Genomic DNA, 19,377 nt, shown 5'->3' with positions numbered 1-19,377 from the left:
AAAAAAGGCTCAAGTCTTTCCAGCAAGCTCAGGTCAGTAGGCAGCCGTGCGTCGTGAGCCTCTGCAGTTCAACAAAGAATGCTGGCTAACTCTCACATGCCAGGCAAGACAAACTATTCACAGGCAGATACCAACTTGTTTATTAATAGGACAGTGGAAGGGGGTGAGGCAGGGGCAGGAATACAGTGTCCATGTGTTGCGTACAGGAGCTCTCGGGTCGGGGGGAGGGTGTGGAATTGAACCACAGCTGCTCTGTTCAATACTGGTTGCATGCGGGTCTGCGCTGCTCGCTTTAGAGTTTTCAGAATGAGTTGCTTTTCGACAGCTCCGGTTGAGTTTGATTGACAGTTCAAAAATAAGCAGCTTTAAGTGTGAACTTTGACTCTAGGGTTTTACCCGGAGACTAGAATAAGAACAGTATGTGGGGACTATGTATAGAATGTGTTAAACATTTCCACAGCTTGTTGTTAGAAGTTTAACCTTGGTGCTGCAAGGTCCCTTAGGAAAAGAATGCTTGAGCATACGGACATCAGCTGTTTGCTGTCAGTGTCTGGCCTGTAAATTGGTCCGTATGTGTACAATGTTTAGTTTGACACATTGGTTGAGTCTTAGATACTACACCTTAGCACATTGACTATATCTCACCAGTACTTAGATGAGAAATATAGATGGAGATAACCAAACAGCCTGAAGTCAAGTACATTTGTGGGGAGGGACTTTCCATCCTGAGAATTTCTCATTTTGTCATCTCATCACGTTGGCAGGAAAGTTGATGAGGCCTCCTGTGGTTTTCCTGATAATCCACCTCAGTCCTTCATTGTGAATATGTAAGCAAAATAAGATATGGGATGCTCTCTATCCCAGCATCCTAGCACAGCAAGTGCCTGGAGACAATTTCACACAATCTCTAGATCTTAAAATGTAATGAAAATTATTGTTGGGGATTACATTGTGATCTTTAATGCAATCTGATTTTCTGTGACAGAAAAGGCTTTTCTTACTCGTTAATTTTACATCGCATACTGATACATATTGATAAACCTAGTTATCTAACAAGTGATATAAGTACACACGTCTGAGAAGATGCTGTCCATTATACAATATAATTACTTGTATATTGATTTTGTTTGAGTATATATTACGAAGATGTCTTGTGTATTTATTTTGACTGGAAGTTTTGATTATTGGTGCAAGTTACACATCCTGACATTTAGTTTTTCAGTCTTTTATACTCAAATACTTATTTAGGAGGATCTAAGAGAGAAGTTGAACTACAATGAGAAATGAATCGAGACGAAGTTTAACGGGAGGTGTAAATGATGTACTAGGATGTGGTTCGTTTTCTTTGCCTGGTAAATGCACATCATGTTTTATGAGTGTTGGGTTTTCAATCACTGGTTTAAATTGAAGGTCCCTCTCTATGATAAAGGAACAGTTCTTTCAGTTGTTGCAAATCTGTATGAATTGACTTTATTCTGACGAACACAGAGAAAGATATTTGGAAGAATGCTTGTAAACAAACAATTCTTGGCCACCATTGACCTATAGTAGGCAAATTACTTCATACATTTCTTTGTTCTCTTGAACACAGAAAATAAGATATTTTGAAGAATGTATGAAAGCAAACAGTTCTGTGGCCCATTTTGACCGTTGGCATTTTTCCTTCCATGGTAGTCAATGGTGGCCAAGATCTGTTTGGTTACAAGCATTTTTCCACTTTCTCCGAGTTCTGTGAACTGTCCCCTTAACAACATTGTTCATATCCTCTGTTTACTTCAAACGTTTCTTCAGGTAATATTTGTTAGTATCTTCTCATTCGAGACTTGGAATTTCATTCATCCTCTCTTTATACAAACAAAAGGTTCTTTACAGCGATGCCATAGAGGAATCAGTTTTGGTTCCCTAAAGAACCATTCGGTCAAAAGGTTTATAAAGAGACACTACTTACCTTTATATAGTCTAGTAAACCTTATGTGAAACAAACTTTTCTCTCTTTAATTGTCTCTCACTGTGTCTCAATAGATTCAGCCAGAGAAGAAACCTGGAACGCCTCCTCCATCTATTGCACCTGCACCCGCCTCGCCAACCCCACGGCCGCCCAGCCCTCCACCGGCCAAAGTGGTGGCAACTCCTCCACCCTCCTCCATAAACATTCCACGTTTCTACTTCCCCAAAGGCCTTCCAAACTGTGCTGCCAACTATGACGAGGCCATTGCCAAAATTGAGACGGCCTTCACTGAGTTTGAAGAGGAGAAAGCCGACATTTATGAAATGGGGAAGATAGCAAAGGTACATATAAATTAATTCTAAATCAATTGCTTTTTGAATGAGTCGTAATGTGTGAACTGATTTAGTAGTCTTGGGCTGAGATTCATCTCATATCAGTCCTATTTTAACTCTGATTTAAAATTCTGAATGAGCATTCTTTAAAGCAGCAATACCCATGTGCGCTACATCTTCAAGTTTATACTCTCAAAGTTCAAGTGTGCAATTTCTGCACTGTAGCTAAAATACATGATTGCTATCAAACAGGTTTCCCAAACACTTTCAACACCTGAGTTGGCTTTTGGCTCAAATATAGCTGAATATTAAACTGAGAAAAGAAAAAAAGTTTTTTAACATAGAAACATCTAATTTTGATTAAATGTATGTTAATTTCTTTGTGTTATAAATATGTTGTTGTTTTCTGTTTTGATGAAAGTGTTTTCACAAAACAGACATTATGTTTATTTTCTCAGGCATGTGGTTGTCCCCTCTATTGGAAAGCATCCATGTTTATTTGTGCTGGTGGAGAGAGGACTGGCTTTGTTTCTGTCCACTCATTCATTGCAACATGGAGAAAGTGAGCTTCACTTCAGTGTTGATTTACAAAACATGCTTAAAAAGTGCTTTCTAAATCTATGTGGAATAATGTGTCGTTTAATCCTTATTTACAGGTTATTGCACAGCTGCTATGATGATGCATCCAAGTTTGTTTACTTGTTGGCCAAACCTGGCTGCAGTTACTTGGAACAAGAAGATTTTATTCCTCTGTTACAGGTTAGAATATTGCTTTCGCATTCTTTCTTTCTTTTAAGCTGCACTGTGTAAGATTTTAGTATTTTTAGTAGAGATTTATACTGATTATTATTGTTGATTAACAAATGATGGAAGGTTCTGATATCTATATTTATCACTAGCTAGTTTATTGTTGCATGCAAAGTTCATTTGCATTGAACATGGACTTGATCCATTTTATAACACTTGGCAAAATTACAGTATAAGGGAGACACAAATTCAGCTATAGTCTGACAAGTTTTATACTATAGCCGAAATGGTGATGGTTTGACAATATTGGTTGCTGATCATTGGTGCAATTTTAAATTTTTATTATAAATGAGTATAGTACTAATTTGTAAAAATATAGTAACAAAATAGTGTTCTTGCCCCAATTTAAATTGTAGTTTTTGTGCAATATTAATGAATTGTATGTTTTTTGATAGAAGATAGAGAGGAGTGTATAATAAACACCAATTAGATAATCAATCAATTAATTAGTTAATTAATACAATTTTATTAAAAGTGATATTTGTACTTCGTAAGGTCATTATATTGGAAAAGCATTTAAACCAGAACCTTTATGCCTCACGTCAAAATCAGATGTTTCAATTAGATCCTAAGTAGGTTTGCCCTGCCACATTGTTTAAAAATGATGATTCGATTGCCTGACTTTGCTAAGAGAAATCTGTTCAGTTGCGACATGCCTTGTTGAAATGAGATCGCAAATGACCTCCAGTGCAGTTATTCAGGATCTTATGTCTGAGAGCCTTTATAAAGTATTCTAACAGCGTACAGTCAGGTACAGTAGATTGTTGGTGACATTTGAACCGATAACATCCAGGATGAAAACCTACATGAATGCATGTAACTAAAGGTTAGCATTTAAGTTAGTTTAGTAAACATTTCTGATATACTGTATGTTGATTGTCAATAAGACCTGTTGCAATAAAGTATATCTGGTTCATTTTAGGATAATACTGTTCTAAAGTTTGAACAACCATGTCAAACTTTAGTCATCTTAATGCACATATAATTAATGTTCACTTTATTATTTTGTTAAATTAACTAGACGCATTAACAATATTCTGTATTAAAACCCTACATATTGAAATATATAAAGAATGCAGGTAGAAGGAGTTTGGTAGACTTTTAAACTCATTCTTGTTTTTTTCTTATTAGGATATAGTGGACACTCATCCAGGGCTAACGTTTTTAAAAGATGCTCCTGAATTCCATTCCCGGTACATCACAACTGTGAGTAACTTCATTAAAGCCTCAGCCACACCTGACTGGAGATTTTTCATTCTTATATGGTTACAAGAATGCAAGTGTTGTTGTCACTGGAACACTATGTAAAGCAATTTTTTATTTTCTACCATCACTCCATGACTATTTGAGTGTTTTCTTTACCACAACATGACTTTTCTTTGTCCTGGTTTATCATCCGTCCCGCACCCGGAATCTTTTATATTTAGCGTTTCCCCAGTATTTCAGTCTTTAGCTTGAAAGTCTTGTTAGCTTACTGAAGTGTTTCTCGTTAACCGGATACAGCTATTTGAGTCCGAGTTGGTGGACAGTCATAGCAGTAAGCCCAATGCGTCTGTCTGTCTGTCTGTCTGTGTGGGGACAGCTGCAACACGTGCTGTACAGAGAGAGAGTGAAGGGGGAAGGCCAATGGCGTCAAAATGGCCTGACATCATGGAAAGACGGATGCCACCAATAGGCCGCTGACCCTGGTCTTGCTCAACCCCATATTTAGACACTTCCTTGCACTGGCGCACTGGTTGACACACCCTGCTACCAATCGCTCCTGTGAGGACTGATATACCGGGAAATGCATGTTAATCCAGATAATGATGTCACTCTTTCTCTTGGAAATAGAGGCCTTTGTCACCACTGGGCTGGATATAGTGTCTTGTTACAACCAGTTGGTAGATAACTAAATACATGTGCTAAGTAAAGTTCATTATGCCCAGTACAAACATGACTAGATCTGTAAGATTTAAAATGATCAATACAAAAATTTCAAGTCATTATTTACCATCATATGCCTCCAAACCTTAAAGAAAAGTCAATTATAGTGAATAAAGTGAGTTGATGTTAAATTGATAGTTTACCCACAATTTTAAGTTCTTAAGTTATTTATTTACCATCGTATTGTTTAAAAACCTGAATATGACTGTGGAACACTTAAGAAGATATTTTGAGAAATGTCTTCGTGGTTTGGGTCCATACAACGGATGTCAATGGGGCCAATGTTTTTTGGTTACCAACATTCTTCAAAATATCTTCTTCTGTGTTCTGCAGAAGAAAAAAAGTCATACAGGTGCTGAATGACATGAGGGTGAGTATATGATGAAAGATTTTTCATCTTTGGGTGAACTAAGCCTTTAATCTTTAGAAATGACCAAAAAAAGCATTTTCGACAGCCTCATATATAACTCCATGATTCTCCTCTCTAGGTGATTCAGAGAATATTTTACACAGTTAATCGGTCCTGGACAGGAAAGATCAACATGATCGAGCTCAGGAGAAGCAACTTCCTCCAGGTACCCACTATTCAATGCCACCATCGCCCTACTCCTTCCATTCAATCTTTACAATCTCAGTTTAAAAGTCTTTTATCAAAATAACACTCTCACTTTCTCACTAGACACTTGCCCTGCTGGAAGAAGAGGACGACATCAATCAAATCACAGATTATTTCTCTTACGAGCACTTTTATGTAATTTACTGCAAATTCTGGGAGCTGGACACTGACCATGACCTCTTCATCGACCCCAAGGACTTAGCCAAATACAACGACCATGGTGAGTACATATGTGTCATACTGGCACCAGACCTGTCCACCTCTATCGCTGTTAAAGATTAAATGCACGTGAAGGCGGCAGAGACTGTTAGTTTGGATGAGTGTTATTTAGCTTCAGGTCTAGTAATGTTTGGAAACAGTTTTTGATGGATCTCTTCTCTGTGTTTGTGGCAAAGCTTCATCAAGCAGAATCATTGAGAGGCTTTTCTCAGGAGCCGTCACAAGGTAGGACCTGTTGATGAGAAATGAAGCAGATTTCGGACCGTATCCACATGGTTTATGAGAAATGTTCTCTCTTGTAGGGGATACTCAGTGCAGAGAGAAGGAAGAATGAGCTACGCTGAGTTTGTTTGGTTTCTCATCTCCGAGGAGGACAAAAAGAACCCTACGAGGTATTCACAGATTGACTATATTCAGTTAATGCTTTGTATAGATTGAAGATCTTAGTGAACATTACATCAGGAATGGAGAAAAAGAGAATAATGCTTTTTTTTACAATGGCACTATATCCCTTTATAAGTGGGACCAAGTTGTTTAAATGCTTGGGTCTTTATCTCTTCAGTATAGAGTACTGGTTCCGCTGTATGGATATGGATGGAGATGGCGTTCTTTCTATGTACGAACTGGAGTTTTTATATGAGGAGCAGTGTGAGCGCATGGAGGGGATGGGCATCGAACCACTGCCCTTTCAGGATCTCCTGTGCCAGATGCTGGACTTAGTCAAGCCAGAATGCCCAGGTATGGCAAGCCGTAGAACCAGGACACCCTTAAAGGAATCGTTCACCCAAATATATAAATTCTGTCATCATTTATTCCCCCTCATATTGTTCAAATCTTTTTTCTGTGCAACACAAAAGGATCTTGTGGCTCAGTGGTAAGAGCATTGCGTTAATATCGCAAGGTTGTTGGTTCAATCCCAGGGGATTGCACATACCTATGTTTAAATGTATAGGGTAATGCAATGTAAGTCGCTTTGGATAAAAGCGTCTGTCAAATGCATTAATGTAAATGTTAATATATTTTGAGAATGTGATTTTGTGTCCATCCATACAACGGAAGCCAATGGGGGCCTGTGTTGTTTGGCTACCAACATTCTTGGTCTTCTTTTGTATTCTGCAGAAAATAAAGACTGTACAATCATTTGTTTTGGGTAAAAGAATCTGCATAGTGAGTGAGTGAATTAATGCATGAATGTAAACTTAATGCCAAGAGTTCACAGTGTTATGGCTCTTATCAGGTAAAATTACTCTTCGAGATCTGAAGCACTGCAGGATGGCACATATATTCTACGACACATTCTTCAATCTGGAGAAATACCTGGACCATGAGCAGAGAGATCCCTTTGCGGTGCAGAAGGTAAGATTTGCAGTTCTCTTTTCACGGAATTGGGCGGTCATCACATTTCTGGCTAACTGTATTTTTTTGCTTATTTCCTTTTTTTCTCATTTTAATGGCGTGTGTGCATGAATCAGGATTTGGACAGTGATGGCCCAGAGCCCTCAGACTGGGATAAATATGCTTCCGAAGAGTATGAGATTCTTGTAGCGGAAGAAACAGCCAATGAACAGTTGCGAGAGGGGTGAGCCACTGCAATCTTTAATGAACGACATCACATAGACAACCAATACGTCTGCAGAGAGTGACACTGTACCTTTGCTTTTTCAGATCTTTTGATGACGATTACGAGTCTGATGAGCTCACAGTCTCCTCTGACATTGGAAATAAAATGGATAAGCTGGTCATATCTGATTTATCGGCATAAGCCTCTGTTGTCATCTCCACGCCTTGGCGTTCATCGTCGGCATGAACGAATCACCACCACCCCATGTTTTCCCTTGTTTTCTGAAAAAGGGGAAACCGTTTTTTTTCTACATTTCATTACGGACATTTGGTGTGTGTGTGTGTGTGCTTGTGTGCAATAGAACAAATTATTAAACCCAAAGGCTTTCATACACCCATTAAAGGCTTTATGTGCAATATGTCTTAACGTGTAAATGTAAAAGCATTTTTTTTCCACTCTTTTAGTGATAGGAGCATCAACTCCCTCATACTAAACTACCGGCTGGTTCCATCCACCCTTCATAAAGACTTTGATGTGAAAAATGGACTTTAGTTACTTTGGAATATGTCTAGAATGTGCTTTTAATGTGAGTGTAATTATATGTGACGCTGCCATTTTAAGAAGCGGGGAAGGAAATTGAGAGAACAGCAGAGCTCACGTTATTCTTTGTGACACACATAACTCCCTGAAACTTCAAGAGTCTTTAGACTGAATCCAAACCACAAGTCATGAGAACAGCGTATATTCTTGAGCTGCTATGTTGCGATGCACATTAAGGGACATTGCAACGGTGCAGAACTATCACATAGGTTATGTGTTGCTCCTAGTGGTCACTGATGGTATTGCAAGTTGTTGCTCAAAGGGAAAGAGAACGTTGAAACTTAACCACAGGTGTAAAAAGCTCTAATACATATGAACCGACCAGGACAATCTTAAACTTGAAAACATTTTTGAGGAATTTTCTTTCACAGCCATATCTTCAAGATTTTCAAATCTTTTTACTTAAATGCAAACATGAAATATATATATAAATTCATCATTCTTTTCATCGTCGAGATGAAGTGTACAGAGACATATGTCATATAGCATTTTGTTAATGTGTTGAAATGTTTTAAATGGATCTGTAATCCAATGAATCTGAAATGTGTAGAGATCGAAAAGTGAGCTATAAAGCACTATTTATTCAGTGTGGGCATTGTGTGTAAGATTATTCAGAATCTGAAATGTCCTGATACAATCCCTCATATCTGATCTCTTATTTTCTTTTATAATTTGCAAACCTTACTGTTTCAAACCGGTTGCTCGGTCACTCTTATCAGCCATTGGTCAAACAAAACAGGTGGTCCCGCCTCAGATTGATGCTCTTTTTTTACACAACCTTTAACAAATGAATCTTTTAAGTGCCAGACAGGCAGATCAGTGTTTTACAAATGTCTCTCTCTCTCTGTCCATGTGTGCTTAATGGCCAAACCCCCCTCCATTCTATAACACTCTTTGGTTAATGTAATTAGTGTAATATATTTATATATGTGAAGTGGTTTGTTTTTGTTTGGGCAGCCATTTTTATGGTTTACTAGTAGCTTTTCTTGTATTGTAGTCCAGATTTTTTTCGACCTATAGGACATTTATTTTATATAGCCACTGTAAATGTCTTTGTATTTTATTTTTTCCCGTGTAACTGACTCTGCCACTGAGTGGTAGAGAAATTTTAAATTATTCTATATCTCTAACTGCCAGTGTTATATAATGTGCATTAAGCTGAGTGGGCAGGGGCTTTATGAAGGAATTCAATAGGAATTCACTGATCGGTGACAATCAACTGGATGTGTTTCTGTGTTAAAGATGAGCAAGTAGCACTTCTTAGAAAACAGAGCAATACAACTGCTGTAGTGTATTACAATTATATCAGGACTATTAGACGTTGAGATAAACAAACACACAAACCTGTATCTAAACTTGACTCATTTAAAATGATGCTTCATCATTTTCGTCACTAGCACATTGAGCACTATGCAAATCTGATGTTCTGGACAGCTTTTGACAGCTACGGAAGCTGTAAACACAAAAAGTTGTTAGCTTGCAACTTTTCTTTAATTATTTTCTTTTGAGTTTTATATCTTTCCATGTATTTTTTTGTTGTTGTTGTTCTGAAAAGTCTTGCTTGCAGACAGTGACGGAAAGGGATTTAAGTAGAAAGATCTCACTGTTGAGATGCTCTTGTGTTCGCATGAATTTTCCCTTTTTTCTTTTGAAAAATTATGAAAATAAATAAAAATGTTAATTCATGCAATGTTCAAAGGTTGTAAATTCCTAACCAATAACGAATGGTGATTCTCTTTAAAGTTAAGTTTCATCAACACAGGATTTTAGTTAACAGTTTTGACAGCATCAGTTAAACAGTTAGAAATGCTATGGTATGATGAAAATGGTTACGTATATGGATAATACTGTACTTTGATGGTTCTTTAACTTACTCTACAGCAGGTTCAATACAGTAGATCATGACCAATGACCTTGAAGGAAGGTTTATTAGAGCTTTCCTCTTTCATGCCTCTTAAAAGCAAGAGTCACAATAATATCTCATGACATCATAAAAATGTACGTGCTCGTAGGCAAAAATTGTTTGCCAAACGTAAACATTTGAAAGCCTTAGTGTTTATGAAAACACATCTGCTTTTGTAGACTTTTAAGGAATATATTTTCTTATCTTTATCCCCTTTTACATCCACAGAGATAAAGACATTGACGCGGATCTACAAAACAATGTGCTTTCAAAATCAGTTTTCTTTTAGAATATGAAATCCGCTGAAGTGAAAATTGTGAGATCATCCCATTCAGCATTGCAATTTGCCCCTCAAACAATGTTTGACAATAAAAGTAAAATACTCATATTTGGCTGAGGACATAAATAAGAGTGATGTGTAGCTAATGTGTCAATTTAAACATAAAGCCTCTGGCAAAAGTCTGATGCCGTGGAGTCTCGAAGAAAAAAAAGAATTTCGGAATGATTTCTGAATTCTGGGCAGGAACTCAAGGCATCAAGTGAACTCCAACAAATAAAGGCCAGTCTTTGTCTTTCCCTGTGTGATATTCCTTTTTTCGGCTATTTTGGCCTCCATGGACAATTGTCTGTAAAGAATGTTCATCCCATCTGCAAAACGCTCATCCCAGGTGTCTGTATAAAAATATGTCCTGTTTACACTTCCTATTAATGACAAGAGAGGAACACATTCTCTGATCAAAACACCTAGACGCATGTACTATGTATGTGTGTCATGAATTATCATAACTTTCCGTGCACCTCTCCTCTGGAAGCCTGTGCAAAGATTTTGTTACCCTGATGTAAACACTGAGTTAAAACACATGGCCGAGCTGTTGATGAAAACATGTTCAATGTAGACAGAAAAACACACTTTTGGTGTCATTCGGTAAATCCCAAGCTGTGTCTGCTATCTGCCTGATATGTTACTGACGGCACTTTTACCTAGTTCTACTCCAAAATCCAGCATCCTATTCTGTAATCATAAAACTCCAAACTGTCATTTGACATGTTTATACTTGTCAGGAAAACACTTGATTCAGATAAATACTGAATGTCTGCACACTGATACATGATGCATTAACTTATTGATTCAATGCTTTAACCTAGGCCAGGTGAACGCCTTGAGGTCAAAAGCAGATTAAAAGCAGATTTTCTATGTTTGCTGCAGCATGTCTGTTTGTTTAACATGTTTCTGTACAGCTACTTAGAAACATTGCACATTGTAAAAAGCACTAGAAATACACTTGACCTGATGTTAGTATAGATTATCAAAGTAACAGATCCTATTGTATATTCAGCAAAAGCAGGGAGAAAGAGACAGAAGGGAGACAGTCTTGCACACTTTGAAACCTTTTTATTGTCAGAAATAGTATTTTCTGTGAGGTACTGACACCTCAGACACTATCACAGCCCTTCAATAAAGAGAATCACACCACCCTGTTATCAGCCACAAGCTTTCTCTGACGAAGAGAACCACTGATCCAATACAACTTATGTGATTTTGCTTATTCGCTAAAACTTCTTATCTTCAGGGCATTCCCTGACCATTCAAACTCCTTTTAAGTGATGGAGGACGACCTGGACCCTGCAGTGAAATGAATCACACCACCCCACATCACCTGAATAAATATTGTATATAACCTCAGATAACATAGTTCTGGTGCACTTTCAACTTATTTCATTACGTTTGGCTTTAAGTCCTTCATCACACACCAGAACCTTACAACTAAAGGAATCTATTTAAAATGAGCTATTATTTATGTCAGGTTAAAAAAAACTCTTTGACATCCAAGCAGCCCTCCAAACTTGAATAATAGTTGTGAGTTTTGGGAAACACGCAGCAATGCAAGAAAAAATGCAATGCAAAGGTTTACTGTCTAGATAAAATGCCTGCCATGAAATAGTTATTTCCAGTCATTTTCCACACAGGCTATCAGACATCTGAAGGTCTGGTGCAAAGGACTTTGTAGTTATGTCATTTGGCAAGGGTAAAAAATGTCACACCTATAGAAAAGTATGAACATACACCAATACGCAAAATTGCTCGTGCATTTGATGCTTCCACAGATTTTGGAGGAGTCTGCCCTGCTGGTGGCAGTAGACGCATTTAGACCGAGCGACTTGACTGCCCCCGTCAGCGAAGTGAAATGTAGGACTCGGGCAGTGAGTTTGTTTGTCGGTGATACTTCGATTTTAGCATATTAACTATTTTCATCTACCTGCCGGTTTACCCCATTAGTCAGCGAGAGAGAGAGAGAGAGAGAGAGAGAGAGAGAGAGAGAGAGAGAGAGAGAGACATAAAATAAACGACCTTTCTTTCTTTCTTGCTTTTTCTTCTACAGTTTGTCTGATATTCTGAAACTAACAAACTAGAAAACATGCAAAAATGCTTGCAAAGGATACAAACACATCAGAGACACACCCCTCGCTCAAGCACAAAAGAAATCTGCTCTGAATTATCACGTGTGTGCCAATTTGACCCGTTTTAGGCTCCTTGAACGGCGGCTACACACGAATACGTCACGGCCCAAACTTAACTTCCGGTAGATATTCGAATAATCAACGGTTGCGTATTTGATCAATTAATACATATACGCGTACAATACAATATTGATATACATTAATATGAAGAAATTAAACATAAAATACATGTTTATATTATAACACTGCGCAGATGTAAACTTTTCGGCTCAAAACAAATATTTTGACTTGAGTAAAAACCGTTCGTTTTGACGCAACATACAGCTCATTTTACTTACTAATATTTTTTACTAAACGTGAGTTAATCTGTGTAAACAACTATCGACACGTGCGTCATCCGTTTGTGACATTAAATGAACACATTTATGTGATACAGATTGTGAGACAAGTAACTTTATGACGACTGTTAAATGCATACATTATTGTTTGGTGTGTGTTTCTTACATCCTCGGTACGTCGTGTCGGGTTCGGCTCAGTTCGTTTATTTGGTTCGTTACGGTAAAGGGGCAGGATCTAGCTGACACTGTTGGACATCATTGACATGGCCGCGGGATCTCCCCGCTTCTCCCTGACTGCGCTGTGGTAGGCAGACTAACGCAGGGGATTGCCAAAGTTGTGTCTGGGGTGGAAGTGGAGCGCTGGAGTTTCTTTCAAGACCATTTTATTGCACCGAGGTGAGCATTTTTACTTATCTGTTGCTGTGTCCGTGTTGTTCTCGTGTGTTTTTCCCCATCATCAAATTCGTTTCGGTGAAAATACGTCGGTAACGGAAAGTTGGTGCATTTTTGTGTCTGGATGGCGGTGACGCCTGGAGTCTGGGTTAGTTGGCCACCCGGGAGGAGAGGCAAACATTTTCATTCCGCGGCAAAACAAACACTGTTGAGACGATTATTGTTCTAACAAACCGCTATTTGCATGTATATGCTTTGAGATTGTTACACAACTTTGTAAAAGCTCAAGGAGTTTGCGAGAAAATATGCAGTTGACGCGTGCGCCGATAATATTCAGTTTGGATAAAGAGACATTTTGGCGAATGCGCAATGTTTTATCAAACGGGTTTGAACTGTGTTTTTTAAATGGCTGTTTTTATTATTGTGGCTTGGAGTTGGCTAAAAAACTTAAAGTGAGAGGATGCTCAACTTCTTCAAGGTGTCGTTTCATAGTGAATGCGTAGCAAACAGGCTGTTAAAGAAATTGATAGATGTGCATGTTGCTTTTCGTAGCTGTTATGACGTTATATAATCTTTGACAATGAATAATAATTGTTGATGTGCACACTGTTGGTGTAGGAGATGAAGTGAAGGTGGTCAACTCCATCATGCCCTAGTATTCCAGACAGCCTATACTTAAACAGCCGTGTCTGTTAACGGAGGAAAAGCTTGCTCTTTCCTTGTCATGTCAAATATCGTGAATAATATACATCAGCTGGGTTCTCGCGTGCCATGTTTTCATTTTTAAAACTGTGGTTTGAAGCAAAGTCGTGCGTAATACTCATTTCCCAAGCGTCTGCAAATACCAGTTGCGCTGGGAGTTAAAGCGCCGTCGCTACGACGAAGACTTGTAAATGTCGCGTTTGTTCTCTTGGATGTTGCTGATCACTGAAGTAAAGCTTCAGAATATCGTGGACCCGGGGGTCTATCCCCGCCTGGATCTGGAGGGCTTATAGGAGAAAAAGACGCACGTTATCTGTGAAAGAAGAAATATGATCTGCTGTAAATGACGTCAAGTTTGCTTTCTCCAACTGAGGGGTTTCAACTTTTTTAATGTAAAATTAGTGCACTCGTGCTGAGAACCTATTGCTCGGAGTCTTGCAGATGTTTTCCTTGTAGATATGAAAATACATTCTTCGGCTCTCGATCAGCTGGACACCGCCACAAACTTAGAAAATAACCAATAATTCGATTTTTATTTTATTTTAGATGATCACAGATCACACGAAAGTTTTCTACTTTGCTTTGACATTTGCATCTAAAAGTTGAACAGCAAAGAAAACAATCTGATATCACATCTGCCCAGTGCCCAGAAACCACGAGACACTTTCAAAACAAAGTGGGTGTATTATTCTTTTTTACATCCTTTGTTGATCGGTCTATCTGCTGTGCTATGGTATTGCCATGGGTCGTCCTCTTGGACTTTGGTTAAAGCTGAAGGAATGTGGTCTTCCTCTCAGGTCACATTGTTTGTACCTGGTGGAGATCTTTCCCCCTGGGCTTCCCGAATAGTACACATAAACTCCTCCCCTCCCCCTGCAGTTCCACATCATCCCGGGAGCAGCTCGGTGCTTTGAAGTCTGCTGATGTTATGCAGTGCAGCGTGATAAAATCTGTTGTGATTGTTCCTAATTGCAGTCCACCTTCTTGAGGATGTTTCCTGATTTCCTTTGACCGGCGCTCTGCTCCAAAAACTTTAATTTCTGAAATCAGCGTCACACTTTGAGCTTTTAAGGAAAATTGATTGTCATAAAAGTGTGTTCAAATAGTTCTTGATAGTGCTGTTTCAATGCCTTCTTTTTTCCGTTAAATGAGCTCCGACACAAGTAACTCGAAACCCTAGAGTTCAGTGGCCTTGGTCTGCGTTTTTGTTTTGGAAAATTTTCGCAGCCAGTCAAAAAATGCAGTTGGGAACATCAGCAAAGTCACATGATGTGTGCTTCACACTCTTTATCGGTTTACTCTCAAGTCTGTTGTTCTCACCCGACACCAAAAAAGTCTGCGTCTACTCGAACCGACTGTTCAGCAAGACGCAACAAGTTTGTATCTGTGCCTTAACCATTAGCGCTTGGGAAATATGCACGCAGTGATGATGTGGCCGTCAGCTGCTCCGTGAATCAGTCTTCTGCTGTTCATCTTGAAATCAGCAACCACAGCTACATTAATGCCATAGTAGGACCTAAAAGCAGCTTCCTATCAAAGATAGCAGTAATGACTCTCGCATTTTTTTTACATTGTTGTTTGCTAGATCTTTCACTCTCACTTCCTTGACAGTGTTCTAGCATCTTCTGGTGTCGCATGTTTGTTTGGCACAGTGCTGCTATGTTTGTACATCAGGCTTCCGTGTCTGCTTGGTGATTTACTCTATTGTTGACAGTTGATTTAGATGAAGATAAAAGAGGCCTTTTAAGTTCCTTTCCCATTGCTCTCCTCTATCCGAGTCTTAAGTCAATTCCCTGTCCGCGGTACACGCGAGGAGTTTTGAAGATGCCACAACATACATTAAATATCCGTTGTTTAATATTTGGAGGATCTATTTACGGAAATGCAATATAATATACATAACTATGTGATCATAGGTGTATAAAGACCTTACATAATGAAGCATTATGGTTTTATTACCTTAGAATGAGCTAGTTCTATGTACACCGCTGGTCCCATTGGATGGAATTCATCATATTGTTTCTACAGTAGGACAAACTGCTTTACAGAGTGTGTTTCGTAAATACGTTATCTCCTTCTTCGGCAAAGAAGCGAAAATGTGACAACATCTTAGCCCTGTGTTAGCCACCGTAGTGCTTCGAAAGGAAGGTCGTGAATGAACTGTTGGTTGCAATTTGTAACCTCACCACTAGATACCACTAAAATCTCCTCATTGCTCCTTCAAAGGTCCGGATGAATGCGCAGTTTCAGCACATCTCATATAAATCTTGAGTATCTATGGAGTAGTATTGCATACTTCGTATCTTCGAAGGGGATTTAGTTTGATCACATTAATAAAAGCTAGATACAGCTGTACGATTATATCCAGAAACATACGACCCCCCACCGGATGTACGGGGGGTGGTAGGAGGAACTAACTCATGAGCACACAATACATCATCGCATTGATTCACTGTAAGTTTGTGTTGTTTACATTATGCACATATGTGCCGATTGCCAACTAACCGTGTGCGGGTCATGTCCGGCATCTTTTAGCGTTGGGACTCCATCTATCAGTTTCAAACAATCTGCCAACCCGGTTATATAACATCCATCACTTAAATGCCATGAACCAACAAACACAGCTCAACTTCTCTATCTATCGCAAGAGTAACGAGCTGCAGCTGCAGACCCACAGCGGAACCAATCTTGAGGCAGCACAGCAAATCTTGATGGTAAGCGGGTCTTCCGTTGGTTGACGTGTGGGTGGGCTATTTCTTTCGATGGGCATGCTTTTCCAGGAGAGTTGCCCTAAAAGGGACTAAGAAAAGTTGTTACGTAACGATTTTTCATGTTAGGAAAAAACTTTCCGAAACCTATACGAACTTTGGGGGAGTGTATTGAGCACAGGAATACTTCCTAATATGTCCAACTCGTTTTTTTGAAGCCATTTAACATTGTTAAGTCAGAATGTATAAAACGACGTTAAAGGTGCCATAGAATGGGAACTGTATTCACCTAGGCATAGATGAATAATAAGAGGTCTGTAAGCTTCTCAGGTAAAAACTCATGCGCATCTTCTTTGTTCAACTCGAGCTGCACAGACACGCGTCTTTATACAGTTATAAAGTCAGTGGGGTCTGATCTGTATTTTGCAATTTTATATGCCCCGTAAGCCTTGTTTATATATGATTGCAATGCAATTTGAAGCACAGAGCAGCGAGAGTCATGCAACGAAAGTAAAAGTGACAGTTTTTACAAGATACAAGTAACTTCCTGGAACTATTGAAACTGTGAAAAACTGTTCCATTGGAGTCAACGTAGAAGACGCGACTCTCTATCTCAATGGCTCTTGAGTGGCATGAGCCCCGCAGCGAAACGGCCAATAAGAGCAGAGATCAACATTAATATTCATGACCCTTCCAAATAAGGTTATAACAGACCTTTTCATTCTAGGGACAAATCCTAGGGTGGACATGTAATACCGTTTTTGGATCATTTTTGCACTTAATAAAGTCACATACCTTCTATGTAGATATCAGAGAACAATATAACATATTGTTTCACTACATTTTTATGACACATGAAATTAGAATTAGATTTATGTGTCTTTTATTGTGCCTGTTAGCTCTGAGGTCATATATGCTAGTGTTGTCCTAGTAGTTGAGAAAATTTTACTGTACAAAACACAATCGGACACATTTTTTTTAAGTACAATTGAATTGACAGATAAAAAAGTAAATTAATACGTCCCACCCAACACTTCCTGTTTCAAAAGGAAATATGGCTGCCCATTTTTTTCCTCGGGGAATCGACTGGGATCTAATAAACTGTTTTGCATCTTTCTACAGTGTTGTATTGCCGGAGATGAGTCAGGGGATGCTTTTTTCACTCCAGTTCCTGACATCCACACATGCCAATGCATTATTTAAATGTCCAGGGTCGCACATTAGCTAAAAGCAGAGCGGAAAAACGCTCAGTGTTTGGTCAGGTGGCCGCTGGTATATGTTCGTGCTTGCATTAGCATTCAGAGTGCAGAGATCGGACGCTTTTAGCTGGGCGATGGAAACTTCTGATGCGACAGCAGTTCATTAATGATGCTATTATTTGACCGGAGATGAGGACTGTTTTAGCCTCTTGTGGCAGGCATACATGTGCAATGAGAAGGGTGAAGAAACTGGCATCAGAGGCTGCATTTATTTTTTGTCCATTTATCGGCACCCCTACCATGCTTACTGTTGTAATTCCCACAATGCCCCCTTAAGGAATGCATTTGCACTGCTTGATACTCTTTCAATCCACCCTATGCAAACACATGTCAGCAGTGCCACTCTGCATATATTTGTAGCTTCCCTTGTTGTCCTAGACTTCCTATTTTCTTATGACCCCTCCCCAACCGGCAGGACCTTAGACCACCATCCCTCCATCTCCCCAGGTCTTGTTAAGCCACCCCCCTGCAAATACTCCCCCTTATAGTGTGTGAAATTTGGAGGCCTGATGGAAGACGAGGAATTTCACCCTTTGACCTCTGTGAGAGAGGAGGGGTGGAATGGGGCTATCCATTCTTACAGCTCAGATCTGTTTCAGCCTAGTGAATTTTCAAGCTAATTCATATTATTCTTTTGGATTAGTAACGCTGATATCTCTTTGTTCAGTAACCGTGTTTAGGATTAGTTAAGTTACTAAAATGGAATAAACAGGGAGGTCGTGGGAATGCCGGTCATAGCTATGAGGGCAGTGGCAGTCCAGGTGACACATGAGGAATGCATCAATGTAATTTTTTTTTTTAAATTTGATTAATTAATTTATATTTTATTATTATGTTAGTTATTTTATTAAAATTCCTTTCAGCTGTTTTCTGAAAAATGTATTACTCCAATTGTAATGTTTGTGTCATCTAGACTAAAATACGACTAGAACTAATGACTTGACTAGTTTTGTCAGTTTGTAAGTCTGTTAAGTATTATTGGTATAATTGGCCTAGTTAGGATACACTGAATTTTTACGGGATTTTACAGAATTTTTTCCTATTTTGAAATGCGTAAAAAATTATAAAAGAAGTCCAAAATTAATTAATTAATTAAAATTAATTAATTAATTAATGTTATGTAAATGTTATTTTACAGTTTTGTTTTGGTTCCCCAGCTGCTGGATTATTGCATGTTTTTTTACAGGGGGTTAAAATGCTTATCAAATATCAACATCTAATAAAACTTAGTATTTTATTTCAAATTTGTCTTACTCTTTTGGAAACTATAGCTAAAGCACTCAGATGTCTATGCAAATACTGTAGATTGCATCCTCGTGCAATTATCCCCAAAAGGAATCATCATTTGTCTGAATGTAAAGTTGCGTTCTGTAACCTTTGCTTTTATGCTGCCATCTATGTTTGGAACATTAAAGTTGCAAGATTTTTTATAATTTATCTACGTGGTTTCATTGACGTCAATCTGACATTTTCAGTAAAAGAATTAAAAACTTTTATTATAAGCTTGCTTTTCTGAATAGGAGTAAGGTAGAAAGATGGTTCTGAACGCGTATTTTATACTTGTGCAATAAATCTAAAATAGATAATATTTTTTGTTTATTTTTA

The 19,377-nt window shown here is 38.5% G+C and overlaps 2 protein-coding genes across 2 annotated transcripts in view; both read left to right on the top strand.

Annotated features, from left to right (window-relative positions):
• ppp2r3a (protein phosphatase 2, regulatory subunit B'', alpha) overlaps positions 1-7,827 on the top strand; it is a 65,270-nt gene extending 57,443 nt beyond the window's left edge. The window contains exons 4-15 of the mRNA XM_056743499.1: positions 2,023-2,289; positions 2,739-2,842; positions 2,937-3,039; positions 4,219-4,293; positions 5,502-5,588; positions 5,693-5,849; positions 6,025-6,073; positions 6,151-6,240; positions 6,411-6,586; positions 7,086-7,204; positions 7,321-7,427; positions 7,514-7,827. Of these exons, the coding sequence (XP_056599477.1) occupies positions 2,023-2,289; positions 2,739-2,842; positions 2,937-3,039; positions 4,219-4,293; positions 5,502-5,588; positions 5,693-5,849; positions 6,025-6,073; positions 6,151-6,240; positions 6,411-6,586; positions 7,086-7,204; positions 7,321-7,427; positions 7,514-7,610 (1,431 nt within the window). The 3' untranslated portion in view covers positions 7,611-7,827. The remainder of the gene's footprint in view (positions 1-2,022; positions 2,290-2,738; positions 2,843-2,936; positions 3,040-4,218; positions 4,294-5,501; positions 5,589-5,692; positions 5,850-6,024; positions 6,074-6,150; positions 6,241-6,410; positions 6,587-7,085; positions 7,205-7,320; positions 7,428-7,513) is intronic.
• Positions 7,828-12,744: 4,917 nt separating this feature from the next.
• fndc3ba (fibronectin type III domain containing 3Ba) overlaps positions 12,745-19,377 on the top strand; it is a 120,113-nt gene continuing 113,480 nt past the window's right edge. The window contains exon 1 of the mRNA XM_056744569.1: positions 12,745-13,106. The gene's annotated coding sequence lies outside the window, so the exon portion shown is untranslated. The remainder of the gene's footprint in view (positions 13,107-19,377) is intronic.

Source organism: Triplophysa dalaica, chromosome 3 (assembly GCF_015846415.1).
Source record: "Triplophysa dalaica isolate WHDGS20190420 chromosome 3, ASM1584641v1, whole genome shotgun sequence".
In the NCBI taxonomy this organism is placed as follows: Eukaryota; Metazoa; Chordata; class Actinopteri; order Cypriniformes; family Nemacheilidae; genus Triplophysa; species Triplophysa dalaica.
The sequence above is the reverse complement of the archived record's forward strand: the minus strand, read 5'-3'. Positions and strand labels throughout refer to the sequence as shown.